This window comes from Populus nigra, chromosome 12, assembly GCF_951802175.1.
Source record: "Populus nigra chromosome 12, ddPopNigr1.1, whole genome shotgun sequence".
NCBI classification, from domain to species: domain Eukaryota; kingdom Viridiplantae; phylum Streptophyta; class Magnoliopsida; order Malpighiales; family Salicaceae; genus Populus; species Populus nigra.
The window spans coordinates 15878950-15895187 of NC_084863.1; the positions used below are offsets into that span (position 1 = coordinate 15878950).

At 36.1% G+C, this 16238-nt stretch overlaps 2 protein-coding genes and 1 pseudogene across 12 annotated transcripts in view; all 3 read left to right on the forward strand.

Moving 5' to 3' along the window:
• Positions 1 to 437: 437 nt before the first annotated feature.
• Positions 438 to 8563, forward strand: LOC133669824 (probable LRR receptor-like serine/threonine-protein kinase At1g06840). Of its 5 annotated transcripts, none has more exons than XM_062090138.1 (21): positions 438 to 575; positions 916 to 1152; positions 1629 to 1779; positions 2226 to 2297; positions 2405 to 2476; positions 2734 to 2877; positions 2989 to 3060; positions 3206 to 3277; positions 3402 to 3476; positions 4025 to 4093; positions 4216 to 4284; positions 4475 to 4546; positions 4726 to 4809; positions 5052 to 5120; positions 5319 to 5821; positions 6192 to 6353; positions 6573 to 6856; positions 7034 to 7085; positions 7213 to 7463; positions 7626 to 7760; positions 7968 to 8563. In XM_062090138.1, the coding sequence occupies exons 2-21, from the start codon at positions 1011 to 1013 to the stop codon at positions 8310 to 8312; spliced, it is 2895 nt and encodes a 964-aa protein (XP_061946122.1). In that variant the 5' UTR covers positions 438 to 575; positions 916 to 1010; the 3' UTR covers positions 8313 to 8563. The 5 variants fall into 5 exon arrangements, with proteins under 5 accessions (XP_061946122.1, XP_061946120.1, XP_061946124.1 ...); XM_062090136.1 differs by having other exon boundaries at positions 442 to 575; positions 1008 to 1152; XM_062090140.1 differs by having other exon boundaries at positions 483 to 624.
• Positions 456 to 16238, forward strand: part of LOC133669826 (probable LRR receptor-like serine/threonine-protein kinase At1g06840) — a 31215-nt gene continuing 15432 nt past the window's right edge. For 2 of the 7 annotated variants that reach the window (XM_062090145.1, XM_062090141.1), the window contains exons 1-2: positions 11435 to 11806; positions 12046 to 12270. In XM_062090145.1, the coding sequence (XP_061946129.1) occupies positions 12129 to 12270 (142 nt within the window). In that variant the 5' untranslated portion in view covers positions 11435 to 11806; positions 12046 to 12128. Of the gene's footprint in view, positions 576 to 11434; positions 11807 to 11878; positions 11967 to 12045; positions 12271 to 16238 lie in introns of those variants that run through there. The other 5 variants (XM_062090143.1, XM_062090142.1, XM_062090144.1 and 2 more) reach the window with 5 other exon arrangements.
• Positions 8981 to 10250, forward strand: LOC133669830 (large ribosomal subunit protein uL16-like; annotated as a pseudogene).

A 16238-nucleotide genomic window follows, 5' to 3' on the forward strand; every position in this document is an offset into this window, starting at 1 on the left:
ATTGTCTTAATATTTTTTTAAAAATTATCTTCTTAAAGTTTTTTTAAAAATTAAGTCATATTTTTTATTAATCATTAAAGTTGTATTTGAACCTATAAAATTAATCGATTTAAATTGAGTTAGCTTCTATATAGTTTAATTGAAAACTTAAGTTAGATAAAGAGTTAAGTTAGAAGATTTTAAAATTAACCCCTGTAATAAAGTTTAATAACAAGATTAAAAAATTCTAGCATTAAACTTGAAATTCTAAATTCCAGTTATGACTACCACTGGAAGTGGCAATTGCTAGGCCATATTATTCTAGTATTAACTTTTGGCTGCAGGTAGAGGTAGGTTGGCCATATCGTTCAAGAAACACATCAGCTAGAGCTGCCTTCTTGTCCATGTTGGTCAAACACCAGTTTCTTATTTAAAGCATTCAAAACTCCTCAACATCCCAACAACAAAGTCAAAAGAGCCAGCCCCAGTTTGGTTTATTTATTCAACACCAATGTAAAGCTTAGTGAATTATGAAAAAGATGGCTATCATCATCACCATTTGCATGATCAATAACTCTGCTGCTGCATTTCATATGGTACTGCTGGTCAAAAACTTACCGAATCATCAAAGCTCTCTAGTTATAGGTTTCTTGCTCAAGCTTGATCAACATACTGATTTTCAACTCTACCTACAGCTTATGTATGCTTGCTTCTATACTTCAATATATATAAATATATCTTATCTTTTTCTTTCTTAATTTATCTATTGTTTTTGGTAGCGATTTGTTTCTTTGTTTATTGCATCTCTAGCCTTCTGGAAACTACTGTTTTGACTAGCTTTCTACCTTGTTTGAGAAGTAATTCGAAAGTATTTTGTATTTTTATTAGAACACGTGGTTTCTATTTTCATTAGAAAATATGGACTTTTCTGTGCAGATTCAAGCCCTTGAAGCATCTGTTTCTTTGCCTGTTTCTTTATATCAGTGGGAAATTTAGATTGTCCAACAACTTTCACTTCTGGGTTTTAGGAGATGATTCGGAATTCTGGTGCTTTTTCCCTTCTTGGCATGTCTAAATCAAGAGCTTGCACATTTGGAGCTGTTCTGCTTATCTGGCTCTGTTGCTCTTCATTACTTGTAGCAGCACAAGAAGGAATTACTGACCCTGTAGAAGGTGATTTTGCTTGAATTGTTAGCTGCTCTTTTCTTTTCCTTTAAAGATACTTTCCACAACAGCACTGCAGGCTTGATTTCTCCTTCTAGAATTAGTACTGTCTGGCTTGAATATGCCCTTGTGAATAGAGTTCCTAATTAGTGAGCTTGATTGATTTAATTAATCTTATTGTAGCTTCAATTTTTTTGCTGGTATGCGCATCAAATACTGATTGTAATTAGTACATGGAGCAAATTTTGAGACTTCCAGTAGTTTTGAACTGTTTATCCTTGGTTTGCTAATTGTCCAGGCAAGAAATGTTGATGATGTTTGTAAGTATCTTGAATAATGCTCAAAACATCATATTATGATTCATTGTGGAACCTACTGAGAAATCTGATTGAAGACCATCTTATTGTGTCTGTGATGTTGTTAAGTAGTTGTTCAAGGCGCAATGAAAAATGAAACGATGATGACCATATGCTTAAATTTTGCAGTGAAGGCGTTGCAAGACATCAGGAACAGTTTAATTGACATCAATAAGAATTTGAGTAATTGGAGACGAGGGGATCCATGCACATCAAACTGGACAGGGGTTTTGTGCTTCAATACAACAAAAGAGGATGCCTATCTACATGTTAGAGAATTGTATGATTCCAAACCTCAGATTTTTATTTCCTTTTCAGTTAGTTCCAATAAGCTGCCTGAACATTTTTATTTTCAGATTACCTTAAGTTTTTGTTTTGATGTTGAATATATGTTGGCCAGAGTTACTTCAAGGTTAGGAGTAATCTGGTGTAGATTGCCCAATTTTTCAAAACACGTCACCTTAAAGCTTGCAGATTGCCAGTTCGAGAATTCAATATTTTGTTGTGCTCTTCTCCAAATCACATGAAAACTCTCCATAATTCCCTACTAAATCGATAATTACCCCTATCTGAGCCTCATGCAAAAGCTACATGTTAGAATCCAAGCTCATAAATTTGACAATTTTAATGGAATTTTGTATACTGATTGAATAATGGATATTTCCAGACTTCCCTCTCTCTTTTCTTCCCAGATACTGTGTAACAATATTTTTGTTTTCTATGCAGACAACTGTTAAATATGAATTTATCAGGAACTTTATCACCATCGCTTGGCCTCTTGTCTTACATGGAGATTTTGTAAGGCTCATGTCCTCTCCTCCGAAACAAATCTCTCTGTTAGAATGGCTATCTCTTGACAGTTTATCTGCTTGACTGACATATGTTCTCTATTGATCTTATCGAAGGGATTTTATGTGGAACAGCATTACTGGAAGCATACCGCCGGAGATAGGCAATATTAAGTCTTTGGTGCTCTTGTAAGTTGGAACTTCTTTTTAGCTTAATATCTTAGACTGTAACAGTTTCAACACTGTTACAGTGTGAAAACAACAGATCAAGCATTTTAAAGTCTCTGAGTTCTAATTGTTTAGGTTATTTCTCATGAACTGATTTATTTAGTGCTGAATGTTGACACCAAAGTCAATGTGAATACAGTTTATTTTGTTACTATTGCTGAACTACACTCTACAGTTGTTTTCTCATTCTATGTTTGATGGAGGATTTATTTTTCCAGGCTCCTGAATGGAAATCAATTAACCGGTCCCTTACCGGAAGAGCTTGGCCATCTTCCAAAATTGGACAGAATACAGATAGACCAGAATCATATATCAGGACCAATACCTAAATCATTTGCGTACTTGAACAGCACAAAGCACTTGTGAGGATTACTCTGATGCTATACTCTCTATTACTAGTGCTAATAATCTTGATTCTTATACTTAACTAGTTCATACTTCATGGTACATATATCATTTTCCCTTGTGGACAGTCACATGAACAACAATTCAATTAGTGGGCAAATCCCGGCTGAGCTTTCCAGATTACCGAATCTTGTTCACTTGTAAGTTTGCAATATCCAGATTCCTGTTTCAGAAGTGTGTCAGTTATCCATTACTGAACTTGTTTACTTAATTTCATTTCTTCCCTTTATTGTTCTGCTGGTCTTTTTTGTGTCAATTTATTGCTAACATGAAAAATATTTGCAGCCTTCTGGATAACAACAATCTATCAGGAATTCTTCCGCCAGATTTATACAAATTGCCGAAATTACTTATACTGTATGGCCCTCTTACTTCCTGGGAAATTATGAATCATGAGTTTATGGTTTCTTATATCAATATAGTAGATTTTAGCTTCACAGATTTTTGTGTCTAGTAATCTTTGCCTATTTTCATTTTGCAGCCAGCTTGACAATAACCACTTTGATGGGAGCACAATCCCACCTTCTTATGGAAACATGACTCAATTGTTGAAGTTGTAAGTGCAAATTGCAACCCTAGATTTGCAAGTATTTGAGAAGTAAAGCTTGTCCTTTCTTCTCATGAGGATGTGGGTACTGTTTGTGTGTGCGTGTGTGTATAAATGCATGCGAGCAGAACTTAATGCCTTGATTGTAAGTCCTATAATTTGACAAGAAGTTGCTTTGACAAAAGTCTACGTATGCCTTTTTTTCCCTTCTTGCAATATCTGTATGTCTGCTGAATCCTCGACTATTCAATCAGTTTTGATACACACCAAACTTTTTGATTTGTGATAGATTAATCATACAATAAAATTTGTAAAATATGGAGTTTTTGAGTATCTTTGTACTATCATTTCCTTGTCACCTACTGTTTCATTTCACCTTCAATAATCTACTTTGCTGCAGTGAAGACATGTCATGTCAGCTAGTCTAGATTCCGTAAACCTTTCATGTCTTAGAACCTTTGTGTGATTTCTCATTTTATTATTTAGTGTACAAGCTTCAAAAGTTGTATGTGTTTCTTAATGTGATTGCCGTCTGTTCCTTGACTGGCCTTTATCAGGAGTCTCAGGAACTGTAGCTTGCGAGGTCCGATGCCTGACCTGAGCAGGATACCAAATCTTGGCTATCTGTAAGTCCATATATTTTCTATCTGTGACTTCCACCTGACTGGATAATTATATTATGTTCCTTTCCTGGATAACTCTGCTGGCTTCTGTTTTTCCACTTACCATTGTCAATGTGATTTCTCAGAGACCTCAGTTTCAACCAGCTAGCTGGACCCATACCTCCAAACAAGCTTTCTGAAAATATCACAACCATGTAAGGTTTCTCCCTATTGCAAATGTTACATGATCTACATTTTTATAGCAGTTTTCACGAGTCAAATACATAGATTCTTTGCATAAGACAAATCGCTCAACTGTCTGGAGTATTATTTGAAATTTTGAAATCATTGGGCTCACGACAGCCAAGCTTTTTTGGATGTTGATGTTCCTTGCTTATTTTGCAGCGATTTATCCAACAACACTCTTAATGGAACTATTCCTGCCTACTTTTCAGACCTTCCTCGACTTCAGCTACTGTGAGCATTTTTCCACTTGCTATTTCATTCTTTCTCGTTGGTTTCCGGTTTCTTATAGCTCATGTTATTATAGAAGCTGTAACATTTTGATTTTACTGGTGAAGCTTAGATGGTGCCCAAACATATGTAGTATGTATTAAATTAAATTAAATGGTTCAACTTGGTCATATTCTGTGCAGGTCAATTGCAAACAATTCATTGAGTGGCTCTGTTCCTTCCACCATCTGGCAAACTAGGACCAACGGGAATGAAGGACTTGACTTGTAAGAGCTGAAATAAAAATGAACATTTCTTCTTGCGGAAGAGTCTAATGAAAATGCTTTCCTTTATGTTGTAAATACTCTGAAGCACACTTCTATTCTTGATTTCTAAGAAAAAAGAAAGAAGATGTGCTGATTTCAGCATACTCTATTAATACGGAAGGTGGATGCTCTAGGATGGTCTAGTTCTTTAGCAAATGATGCTTGTTTCGCTAATCAGCAGTTTTTGCTCTTCGACGTTGCAGGCATTTTGAAAACAATAGGCTTTCAAATATTTCTGGCAGCACCAGTCTCCCTCAGAATGTCACGCTATGGTTTGCTTCTGTACTAGCATTGCTACACTATGTCTACTTGTGCATGATGTTTATCTACCCTTCTATGAGAATCTTCATCTGCCAAAAATACTCACTTTGCATTTGATAGTAGTAAAAGATGTGATCTTTAATTTGGTCCTACTTTCGTGGACAAATATAGAACTTTCAGGCAATCACTTATTGATATATGATTTTCAGGCTTCAAGGAAATCCGGCATGCTCAAATTCCAACATAGTAAAATTTTGTGGATCGCAGAATGTTGATATGAATGATCAGAGTACAACAGAATCTAATGTTACCTGTCCCACTCAATCATGCCCACCCCCTTACGAATATTTCCAAACATCTCCTATATCTTGTTTCTGTGCTGCCCCTTTGATCTTCAGATATCGACTGAAAAGTCCTGGTTTTGCAAATTTTATCCCTTACAGAGTTGCATTCCAGGACTATTTGACCTCTGGTCTTGAATTGCATCTTTATCAGCTAGACCTTTCTTCAGCTATATGGGAAGAGGGACCTCGATTAAAAATGCAGTTGAAGCTTTTTCCTGTCTCTGTTAACGAAAACAGTTCTCATACCTTCAATGACAGTGAGGTTCGACGCATCATTAGCATGTTCACCGGGTGGAACATTCCTGACAGTCCATTATTCGGACCTTATGAACTTCTCGGCATCAATCTGTTGGATCCTTATACAAATGGTCTGTCTCCTAAACCTATCAGTGTTATATCAAAAATAAATTAATGCTTATCCTAATTATATATGAATATGTTCTTACTTCATAGACACACTATAAAAAATAATAATAATAATAGTTGTGGAAAGTTTTTCTGCACTTTCTAAGTGATTATGGTTTAAAATATGGAGTCTTGAATCGTTGGTCTCACTGCCATGATTCTTATAACAATGCTATTTTATTAGTGTTTGCTGATGAAATGAGTTGTGAAGTATTCTAACCAAAATGCATTCTGCAATTCTTATGTCTGGTGTACTTTCATCGGTGTGTGTGTGTAATGAAAGTGTTACAAAGGTTTGATATCCTTAGCTTCACTGTTGTTGCTATATCCCAGTGCTTTTTGTCACCCCTCAAAAATCTAAAATAAGCAAGGGTGCTCTGGTTGGCATAGTATTGGGAGCCATCGCAGGAGCAGTTACATTATCAGCAGTTGTTTCTCTTCTTATCTTGAGAAAACATTCGAGGGACAACCGAGCAATATCAAAAAGACGTCGTGGTGAGTGCCTTACCTTTCCAAGATTAGAATTATGCAAATATTTTATCTTTTTGTGTGGTTTTGTCTCATATTTGTGTCAAACCAGTAAATCCTAACTTTAATTATATATATATATATATATATATATATATATATATAAATGTATTGTGAATTCTTCATAACAAAAGTTTAGTGCTGGAAACAGTTTCATTTTTAACATGCTCCTGTATTTGGGCACAGTATCAAAAGCCTCCCTGAAAATTGAAGGTGTGAAGTATTTTTCTTATGCTGAAATGGCCTTGGCTACCAACAATTTTAATAGCTCCAGCCAAGTTGGTCAAGGGGGTTATGGAAAAGTTTATAAAGGATTTCTCGCTGATGGCAGAACTGTGGCTATAAAACGGGCTGAAGAGGCATCTTTTCAGGGTGAGAGAGAGTTCTTAACAGAAATAGAGTTGCTGTCAAGGGTACATCATCGGAACCTGGTATCTTTGATTGGATTTTGTGATGAAGGTGGCGAACAGGTGCACTCTCATGTCTTTTAAATTTGAGATATTTAGTTGAGTCCACCATTCCTGTTTTTAGCTTGACCAACATTAAACTGCATGCTTCTGATCATCGTGAAGCCAACTCAAGGAAAATTCCCATTTGCGACATCATTTGGGAAAAGGTTGTATTATCTGTTCCTTTTGTGTGTGCAGATGTTGGTTTACGAGTTCATGTCGAATGGCACTCTCAGAGATCATCTCTCTGGTACATCTCACAATTTTTGTTATAGAATTCCATTTTTTTTAATCCTAAAACAAGATTGATTCACTTCAATATTCTCTGTGCTTATCCCATGGGTTTTATTTGATGGATCATGCATCTGGTATCGCAGCGAAGGCAAAAGAACCATTGAGTTTTGCGACAAGATTGGGAATTGCCCTGGCTTCAGCTAAGGGCATCCTCTACTTACATACAGAAGCTGATCCTCCAATATTCCATCGAGATGTCAAGGCAAGCAACATATTATTGGACTCCAGGTATAATGCCAAAGTTGCTGATTTTGGACTCTCGAAACTTGCCCCAGTACCAGACATTGAAGGGGATGTGCCGGGTCATATATCCACGGTCGTGAAGGGTACTCCAGTAAGTCTATCGCACGCACTATGTTTAATGAAAAGAATAGAGCCCGAGCCTTTTACATGTATATCTTCCAGTAGCATGATGAAATTCGAAGTTGAAATAGAAACCGGGAGTTAACTGATTCCCTGTATTTCTTCTCTTTTAAACGTTGTATTAACTCTGCAGGGTTACCTTGATCCAGAGTACTTTCTGACTCATAAATTGACAGACAAGAGTGATGTTTATAGCCTTGGTGTCGTATTTCTAGAGTTGTTGACTGGGATGCAACCAATCTCGCACGGCAAAAACATTGTTAGAGAGGTAATGTTTTTTACCACCTCTTCTTATTTGACTCAAGACTATAATTTCTTACTTTTATACTGATAGAAAATATTGATTTAGAGATCCTGTAGGAGCACCATGTCATGCAAACGAAGCATTTAGTCCCCAAATCCATTTCATGATGACGAAATATTTTCATCAGTTCAATCTCTGAATCTCATAATCTCTGGATTTATGATTCGACAGGTTAATATCGCATATCAAACTGGTATGATCTTCTCTATCGTTGATGGACGAATGGGTTCTTATCCTTCCGACTGCGTCGACAAGTTCTTAACTTTGGCCATGAAATGTTGCAACGATGAGACGGATGAAAGACCATCAATGATTGATGTGGTCCGGGAACTTGAAAATATGTGGCATATGATGCCAGAATCGGATACTAAAACAACGGATACAATGAGCACTGATACCGGAATGGAAATGACCTCACCCTCTTCATGCTCTCTATTGAAGAACCCTTATGTGTCGTCAGAAGTCTCTAGCAGTGACCTTGTTAGTGGAGTTGTTCCTACCATCACTCCTAGATAAAATGAAATATAAAGAATAAAAATAAAATGGAGAACCAAATTTTGGATTGCCATTGCTATAGTACTTCAAGATTGGATTGGAGGGATTATCTATCAACTTTTTGGTTAGTTTTCTATAGTCTTTGTAGAATTCGTCTTTTTGTGAAAATAGTAGGCAGGGCAATAGAGATACCTTTTACAATGCCAACATATCTTTTACTGACAATGTAATGTAATGAAGAATTAATTAATGATATTGCTATGAGATCAAAATCTACCTGTTCTCCTATTTAGTTTCAAGTTTGTGTGTGTTTAAGGATCTATGGATTAAATGGGTTTTGCAAGAGGCTCTTGCCTTGTCCCACCCCATGTTTTGAACCATTGAATCTGTTCCCTCCTCTCCCTGTTTTCTCATGATGGGTAAAAGGATTTTTGAATGTAAGTCTTAGAGAATTATTTGGAATTTTTATAAACCTGATTTATTAGTTTAACTTTGAAATTTTTCAATCCAACTTTCCGAATTTAAAATTAAATCGTGTGAAAATTTTAACCCAACTCATTTTCTATTTGTTCAAAAATAATTTAATCGACTTGGCGAGTATAAAGATATCTGGATAACTGTAAAAAAAAAAAAAAAAGTGTTTTCTGCTAGTAAGCTGTTCACCCTCTTCTTTTCTTTCTTATTTGTAGGACCTGCAAACTGTTACCGTCAGATAAAAAATAAGCCATGCCCAAAATCACGTTACTGCCGCGGTGTGCCTGACCCTATCAGGGTTTATGATTTTGGCATGAAGAGGAAGGGAGTTGATGAGTTTCATTCTGTGCGCACTTGGTGTCCTGGGAGAAGGAGAATGTCTCCAGTGAGGCTCTTGAGGCAGCAAGTATTGCTTGCAACGAATACATGGCCAAGTTTGCTGGAAAGGATGCTTTCCATTTGAGAATCAGGGTTCATCCATTCCATGTCCTGCGTATCAACAAGATGCTTTCATGTGGTGGAGCTGATTGGCTCCAAACTGGCATGCGGGGTGCTTTCGGTAAACCACAGGGAACTTGTGCTGGAGTTGCAATTGGACAGGTTCTTCTGTCAGTTCGTTGCAAGGACAACAACAGTCACCATGCTCAGGAGGCTCTTCGCCGTGCAAAATTCAAGCTCCCTGGTCGCCAAAAGATCATTGTCAGCAGGAAGTAACATGCAATTTCTTTCATTTGTTTTATTAACCGTGATATCTATCGGTTTTCTTTTATTTTTTATGTTAGCATCATTGTTATGCATGAGGTAGTGTGCGTTTTCTTTGTTCTCAGAGGCACACCTGATGCCTTGATTTCTTATTTCTGTGCTGTTTTACCATGCTGGAAAAATGAAAGCCTGCACCTTATGGCAAGCCATTTTCCCCCCCTTCTTTTGGAAGTTGTTTACTTTCTGTTTAGTTGGTGAGGATGCACTTACAATTACTAACCTAATCTTGTTTGATAACCATCATTTTCAGGGGTTTTACCATGTTTAATCTCACTGATTATTTGAAGTTGAAGGCAGAGAACAAGATTATGCCAGATGATGTGAATGCCAAGGTGAGCCCTCGTTAAAAATTTATTCTTGCATCCACTCAATAACAATTGGTACCTTTTTTCCTTATCTTATTTGGAACACTGGGTTTTGGTTAATCAAACCGATGATTATGTGTTCCATGCAGCTTCTTGGATGCCATGGACCCTTGGCCAACCGTCAACCTGGAAGAGCATCCTTACCAGCTACTGCTTAGATCTTTTCATTCCTGGAAATAACTTCGTTCATCTCTTAGCCTCTGAGGGATTTATCCATTACTCCTTTTCATTCCTGGAAATTGTTGGTTCCATGAAGGGTAAAGAGCCTCAAGTATCATTTCTGTGAATTTTTGGTTGCACTGCGTGAAAATTAAGGTTGGATTCCTTTTGTGCCAATGCCACTGCCTTCGTTAATTTATTAGTGTGTGGTGTGTGTTTGGCGTTGTGGTAGCTCTTGCAAGGGAGGTGTAAGAAAAGCTATAAACTGTAGGTTTTCTCAAACACAAAATTTTTACCATGAAAAGCAATTAACTTTTGAAGTTGAGGTCAGTTTAAGCATCACTGTGCTTAAAGGAGCCTAAAGCTCAACGCCTGGAACAAGAGTGATGTTAAACCTTAATGTTTCTTACTTACGAGGCCTCCCAATGACTACCCTTCCTTCCAGTACCAACTAATGGGGGGATGGAAAGCCAACCAGTGAATATAATCTCGTGTTGTAAATCTTTCGGACTCTTTAATATTACGAATTACTATCAGATTCTCGCAACCGCACCTCGTCTTTAGAAACCAAAGAATATATAGAAGATATGCACAAAATACAGTGGTCTCCGAATGCGTGGATGTCACATGATTTTGTCCATATCACCCTATATTCATCGGTTTCTTTATGGATTATGTGTTAGACTAGACCTACTTGATAATTTCTCGAGGACTGCACATTTGACAAGCGAGAAACTGGGACAAAAAACAATGCCTCTTGCCACAATCCACAATGAGCTAGGCAAAAAGTCGAATAAAAATGTTTCAAGATTAACTAGCTGGACTAAACTTAATAATAATATCAAATAGTTGTCTATGACTTAAATAATATCAATTAGTTATTCTATTTCATCTTTTGATGATCATGTAACTTCATCACATAATGATGTGATGAAGTAATAAGATCATCAAAATTGTGTTGTATATATATATATATATATATATATATATGTAGCTAGAGTTTGTTTTTCATAGTGGTCGCATGCGGGTCATAAATACAGGACATGCATGTGGCTGATGATCAGAAAGGATATTCTCATCATTTATTGGGGAGGCTGAGATATCTGGGAAAAACAACGACATGCACATCCAACTTCATCAGCAATATCGCTAAAAATAAAAGCAGCAGGTAAAATGAATCTTTCAACAATTATTATCAATGGGCTCGGAATTCACATTGAGAGAAGTACTAATCCCTAATACAAGTAAATGTTGCTATTGGACATTTATTTCCCTCGTTAATTAATTTTCAAGTGTTTCAATGAAATTAGTTTTGCTATATATCATGGTCTTAATCTCTATATTAAAAAAAAAAAAAAAAGAGAGGTAAAATTCACGTTAAGTTAAACACAGATGATGGCTTTATCTTTGATGATGAGATCAAATTAAGAAAAGGGTTTAGTTTTGAGATAGCTTGCTTTACTTGATTTAGTCAAAGTAAAATGCTCATATTTTGATTTTGTCAAGGTTGCAATAAAGAAAGTCGAAGCATGTGGTGGTCAAAACCTTTGCCGTAAAAGATCTTTCCGCTGCCTTACATGTCTAATATTAATAACCTTCAGCGTACAAGAATATCATCTACATGGCACCTCTCCAGAAGATCTTATACATTGTTAATTTCAACGTTTCTGTCAAATCATCAAAGCTCTCTAGTTACAGGTTTTCTTGCTCAAGCTTGATCAACACTACTGATTTTCAACTCTACCTACAGCTTATGTATGCTTGCTTCTATATATACTTCCATATGTATAAAAATATCTTATCTTTTTCTTTCTTAATTATCTATTGTTTTTGGTAGCGATTTGTTTCTTTGTTTATTGCATCTCTGGCCTTCTGGAAACTACTGTTTTGACTAGCTTTCTACCTTGTTTGAGAAGTAAATAGAAAGTATTTTGTATTTTTATTAGAACACGTGGTTTCTGTTTTCATTACAAAACATGGACTTTTCTGTGCAGATTCAAGCCCTTGAAGCATCTGTTTCTTTATATCAGTGGGAAATCTGGATTGTACAAAAACTTCCACTTCTGGGTTTTAGGAGATGATTCGGAATTCTGGTGCTTTTTCCCTTCTTGGCATGTCTAAATCAAGAGCTTGCACATTTGGAGCTGTTCTGCTTATCTGGCTCAGTTGCTCTTCATTACTTGTAGCAGCACGATATGGAATTACTGACCCTGTAGAAGGTGATTTTGCTTGAATTGTTAGCTGCTCTTTTCTTTTCCTTTAAAGATACTTTCCATAACAGCACCGCAGGCTTGATTTCTCCTTCTAGAATTAGTACTGTCTGGCATGAATAGGCCCCTGTGAACAGAGTTCATGATGTATCAACATTTTTTATTTTCACCTAAATTTTTATTTAAAAAAACCAGAGATAATGTGAGAACCCAACATTTTTTTACTCAACCAATCACAGAGTTCAAGTGATGCAAATCTTATGATCATGTGTTCATATAACTTACAATCAGAATTGAGATTTGATTCTAGAAAACCAAAATAGATCTAATAGGAGTGTAACACAATTGAAACTTGTCTCAAGACATCAACACTATTATAATGAAATCGAATGACGCCATGAAACTAGATAATCTTTGATAAGTCAGATTCAGTTCGTTCAAAAACCAAAGAATACAAGAATCTCTCTCGCACGTCAAAACTAAAAAATTCAGAAATGTTATTCATCAATGACTGCTAAAATTTAGGCTTACATGTGTTTAAATAGTTCTGAAAAATTACCCCTAATGGATCTATCCTTGTAGACTGAATTGACTCGCTTACAAAAATTGACCCAAAACCTTTACTAATAAGCCCAAACCCCAATCCAAACAAGCATTGAATCCTAACTGAAAACAAAATATTAATTAAGTCTAAACAAGCTTTGGGTTGTAGCTAACAAAAATAAAGATAAAGCCCACAAGTCCTAAGTCTTTATCTACCTAATGATCCTAAAAGCCAATGTCATTAAATATCATCAGCTCTTCTTTTCTTGTGTAATTATGATGAATAAGAAATCCTTGTAAGAATAGGATTTTAGAACATTAATGAATCATTACCATACTTGAAAATTATGTTGCGGCCATTAAAGATCCTTGTAAAACTAGGAAATTTTCAAAACAAGCTGTCACACCCTTGTAGGAAAATGATTCTTGCCAAATAGAAAGTCCACAAGTTAAAGGTAAATAATAAAATTTATACAGCCTGTTCTGACCTATATCGCAAGTTCTTCCCGAACTCCGATTCACCTAAAAGTTTACCCCAACATAGAAAAATACATCTAAAATCTTCTGGTAAAGTTTTAGCTTGATCCAACAGTTTAATTTAGAGTTGTGTTCAATAGCATAAAACTAGACAATTAAAAACTTTACGACACAATTCGAATCTAGCATTGCTTGGATCATATCACTAAGAATATGAGTCTGACACGTTGCTATAACCTACATCATTAGGCTTAGCCAAGCGCGGAGCCCAAGCATATATGGGCCTGGCGAGCTGCCAGACCCTGCATCATTTGGGCTTAGTCAAGCACTGAACCCAAGTATATATAAGTATGACGAGTTGTCAGACTAATCCCAAGCATATACGAGTTTGGCGAGCTATCAGATCTAGCATCCTTAGGCTCAGTTAAGCACCGAGTCAAGCATATACGAGCCTGGTGAGCTGCCAAACCTAACATCCTTAAGCTTAACCAGGCATTGAGCCCAAGTACATGTAAATCTGATAATCTTGTTAGGCTCTATGTTGGACCACGAGAATTTGATGAGTCAAAAATATTTCCCCTCTTTGACATATAAGAGATGCTTAATGTTATCAAAGAAATATGACTTTTTAGCTCTCCTCTCCACCAAAGGATAAGAATCATGGGTTTATAAAGACCCTTTGAATCCTTAAAAGAAAGAAGGTTCACAATCCCATGATTCAAAATATTATCGAATTTTCTCTATCTGAAAAGATACTTAAGCATATGAGAGTCTCCAAATGTATAAAAGGAGACGTTTTATAGGTGCCAGTCACCGACCACCTTAGCTCATCATGCATAGGGCACCAAGTGCCAGTTATTAGCATAGTTATTAAACCTGACCTGAGGGTTAACCCGGCCAAAGGGCCAGGTCCCGGGTCAACACGAGTCAACCCGAAAAAAATTAAAAAAATATATATTTAAGGTTTTAATATCCCACATGAAAAAGTTAAGAAACATTGCATGTGGATGAAGGCTATATATATAGTTATTCCACATAAAAAAGTTAAGAAACATTGCATAGGGATGTAGGCTATAAATATAGCTAAACATTCTATGAGAATAAAAGCTATATATGTAGTTATCCCATATGAAAAAGTTAAGAAATATAGCATGAGAATGTATGCTATAAATATAGCTAAACATTCCATGGGGATGAAAGCTATATATATAATTATCCCAAATGAAAACGTTGAGAAATATTCCATATAGATGAAGGTTATAAATATAGCTATCTCATATGGAAAACTTAAGAAATATTTCATGGGAATGTAGGCTATCAATATAGTTATCCCATATGAAAAAAGTTAAGAAACATTTCATGGGATATAGGTTATAAAAACATATGTGAGACCAATTATTCATAAATAAACTTTATATTTTTTGGGTTTATTAAACAAAAATATATATAAAAAAAAGGGTCGGGTTTCACATGGGTTATGTCAGGTCATCTGGGTTTCGAGTTAACCTGGCGGGTCATTGGGTTTTATCGGGCTAATTGTAAACTTGGGTTTAGACCATTTAAAACCTAACCAAGGCCTTGGGTGAACCTATTGGGTTGGGCCAAGTTTTATAGCTACGGCTACTAGTCATCTTGACTAGTGAGAATGGATTAGATTTCAAGAATTAAGTGATTAACCAAGTAACTAACACATAAATCTTGCTCCTAAATAGTTTGGGTATTTTAAGACCTTATCAACTAGCGTCTTCCGTGAGGAACTGATTAAAAGTCATTATTTGTTCTTCTAGACTAGTTTTTGACATCCCTAATCACTATCAAAGAAAGACGATCACGATACGCCTGAGATGGAACGTCTGATGAGCATCCCTAACTATAGTTGTGGCATGGTTATTCCATCATAACATTAGCAACTCTTCAATCAAGACCATCTTCTCACTAGGATAATGATAGTTGTTAAAAGGGGAAGTCAGACCCAACAAGCCTGGTATAAAAACCTTGAACCATCCTATATCATAGGTTTCAATAACCTCTGTGTTAAATTTGTTTTAGCATTAGTATACCAGCTAAAAGAAACTCTGAAGAGCTATTGGACCCTGCATGAAATTTTTAATATAGGCATTGGTTGGACCTATACAAATTGCCTAGGAAATTCCCTCAATGTTTTTCTATGTATGGGTGTTGAACCGAAATAAAATTTCAAAACTTCTCCTAAGGGCCTCAAACCTTGCATGGATTTTTTTATTATAGGTGTTAGATTCATATATAGTACAAAAGTCAACGTAAAAATGAAAGTAAAAATTTAATTTCTACAATAAAAAAAATATTACATGGATAAAAACCCACAAGACCAAGGTTGTGTACATAAAGAGAGATTAGGGATAAAAGGCTTGGATATCTAGCCTAAGCTTTTCAGCTAGATATTCCCCATATTAGGCAACAACAACGCTAATAGGGAATACATTTGCAAAATCAGGCACCACTAAAATCCACTTGTATTACTCTTGATTGATTGAAAAAAATACAAGTTAGATATGACAGGAAAGATCTTGTCCTCAATCATCTCAAACAGAGCTACAAATCCTCTAAAAAACCTCCTAAAACTCCTCATAAGAGTTCCTCAGAGCCTCCAATTGCACTCGAGAGCTTTGGGCCTCTTACCCTGCAACTTAGATCTCAACCCTCAGACCATCTTGAGTGACCTTCGCCTTAAGGATCTCTTATTTCAAGACATCCACTTCATTGTAAGCAATATAAAGCTACCTCTCGGTGCAGTATAGCTTAAAGACAAAACTTTATATGTTATCTTTCAAAGAGGCATAAGCCACCTTAAGGCTCCTTAATTCGGTCTTCACAATAGCTTTTTTCTCTTTTAGTCATTCGAAGACAGCTTAGCTTGCCCTGTGTTTGGCAATGACCTTCTTTATGTGGCTCTTTTCGGTCATCCAACACCTTTTGGA

Excerpts from the sequence above, each read along its gene's own strand:
- LOC133669824 (XM_062090136.1), top strand. The coding sequence starts at position 510 with ATGAAAAAGATGGCTATCATCATCACCATTTGCATGATCAATAACTCT. Across the intron at positions 2,298-2,404 it reads TTGTCTTACATGGAGATTTT|GGATTTTATGTGGAACAGCA; the intron begins GTAAGGCTCATG and ends ATCTTATCGAAG. Across the intron at positions 7,086-7,212 it reads TCTCAGAGATCATCTCTCTG|CGAAGGCAAAAGAACCATTG; the intron begins GTACATCTCACA and ends CTGGTATCGCAG.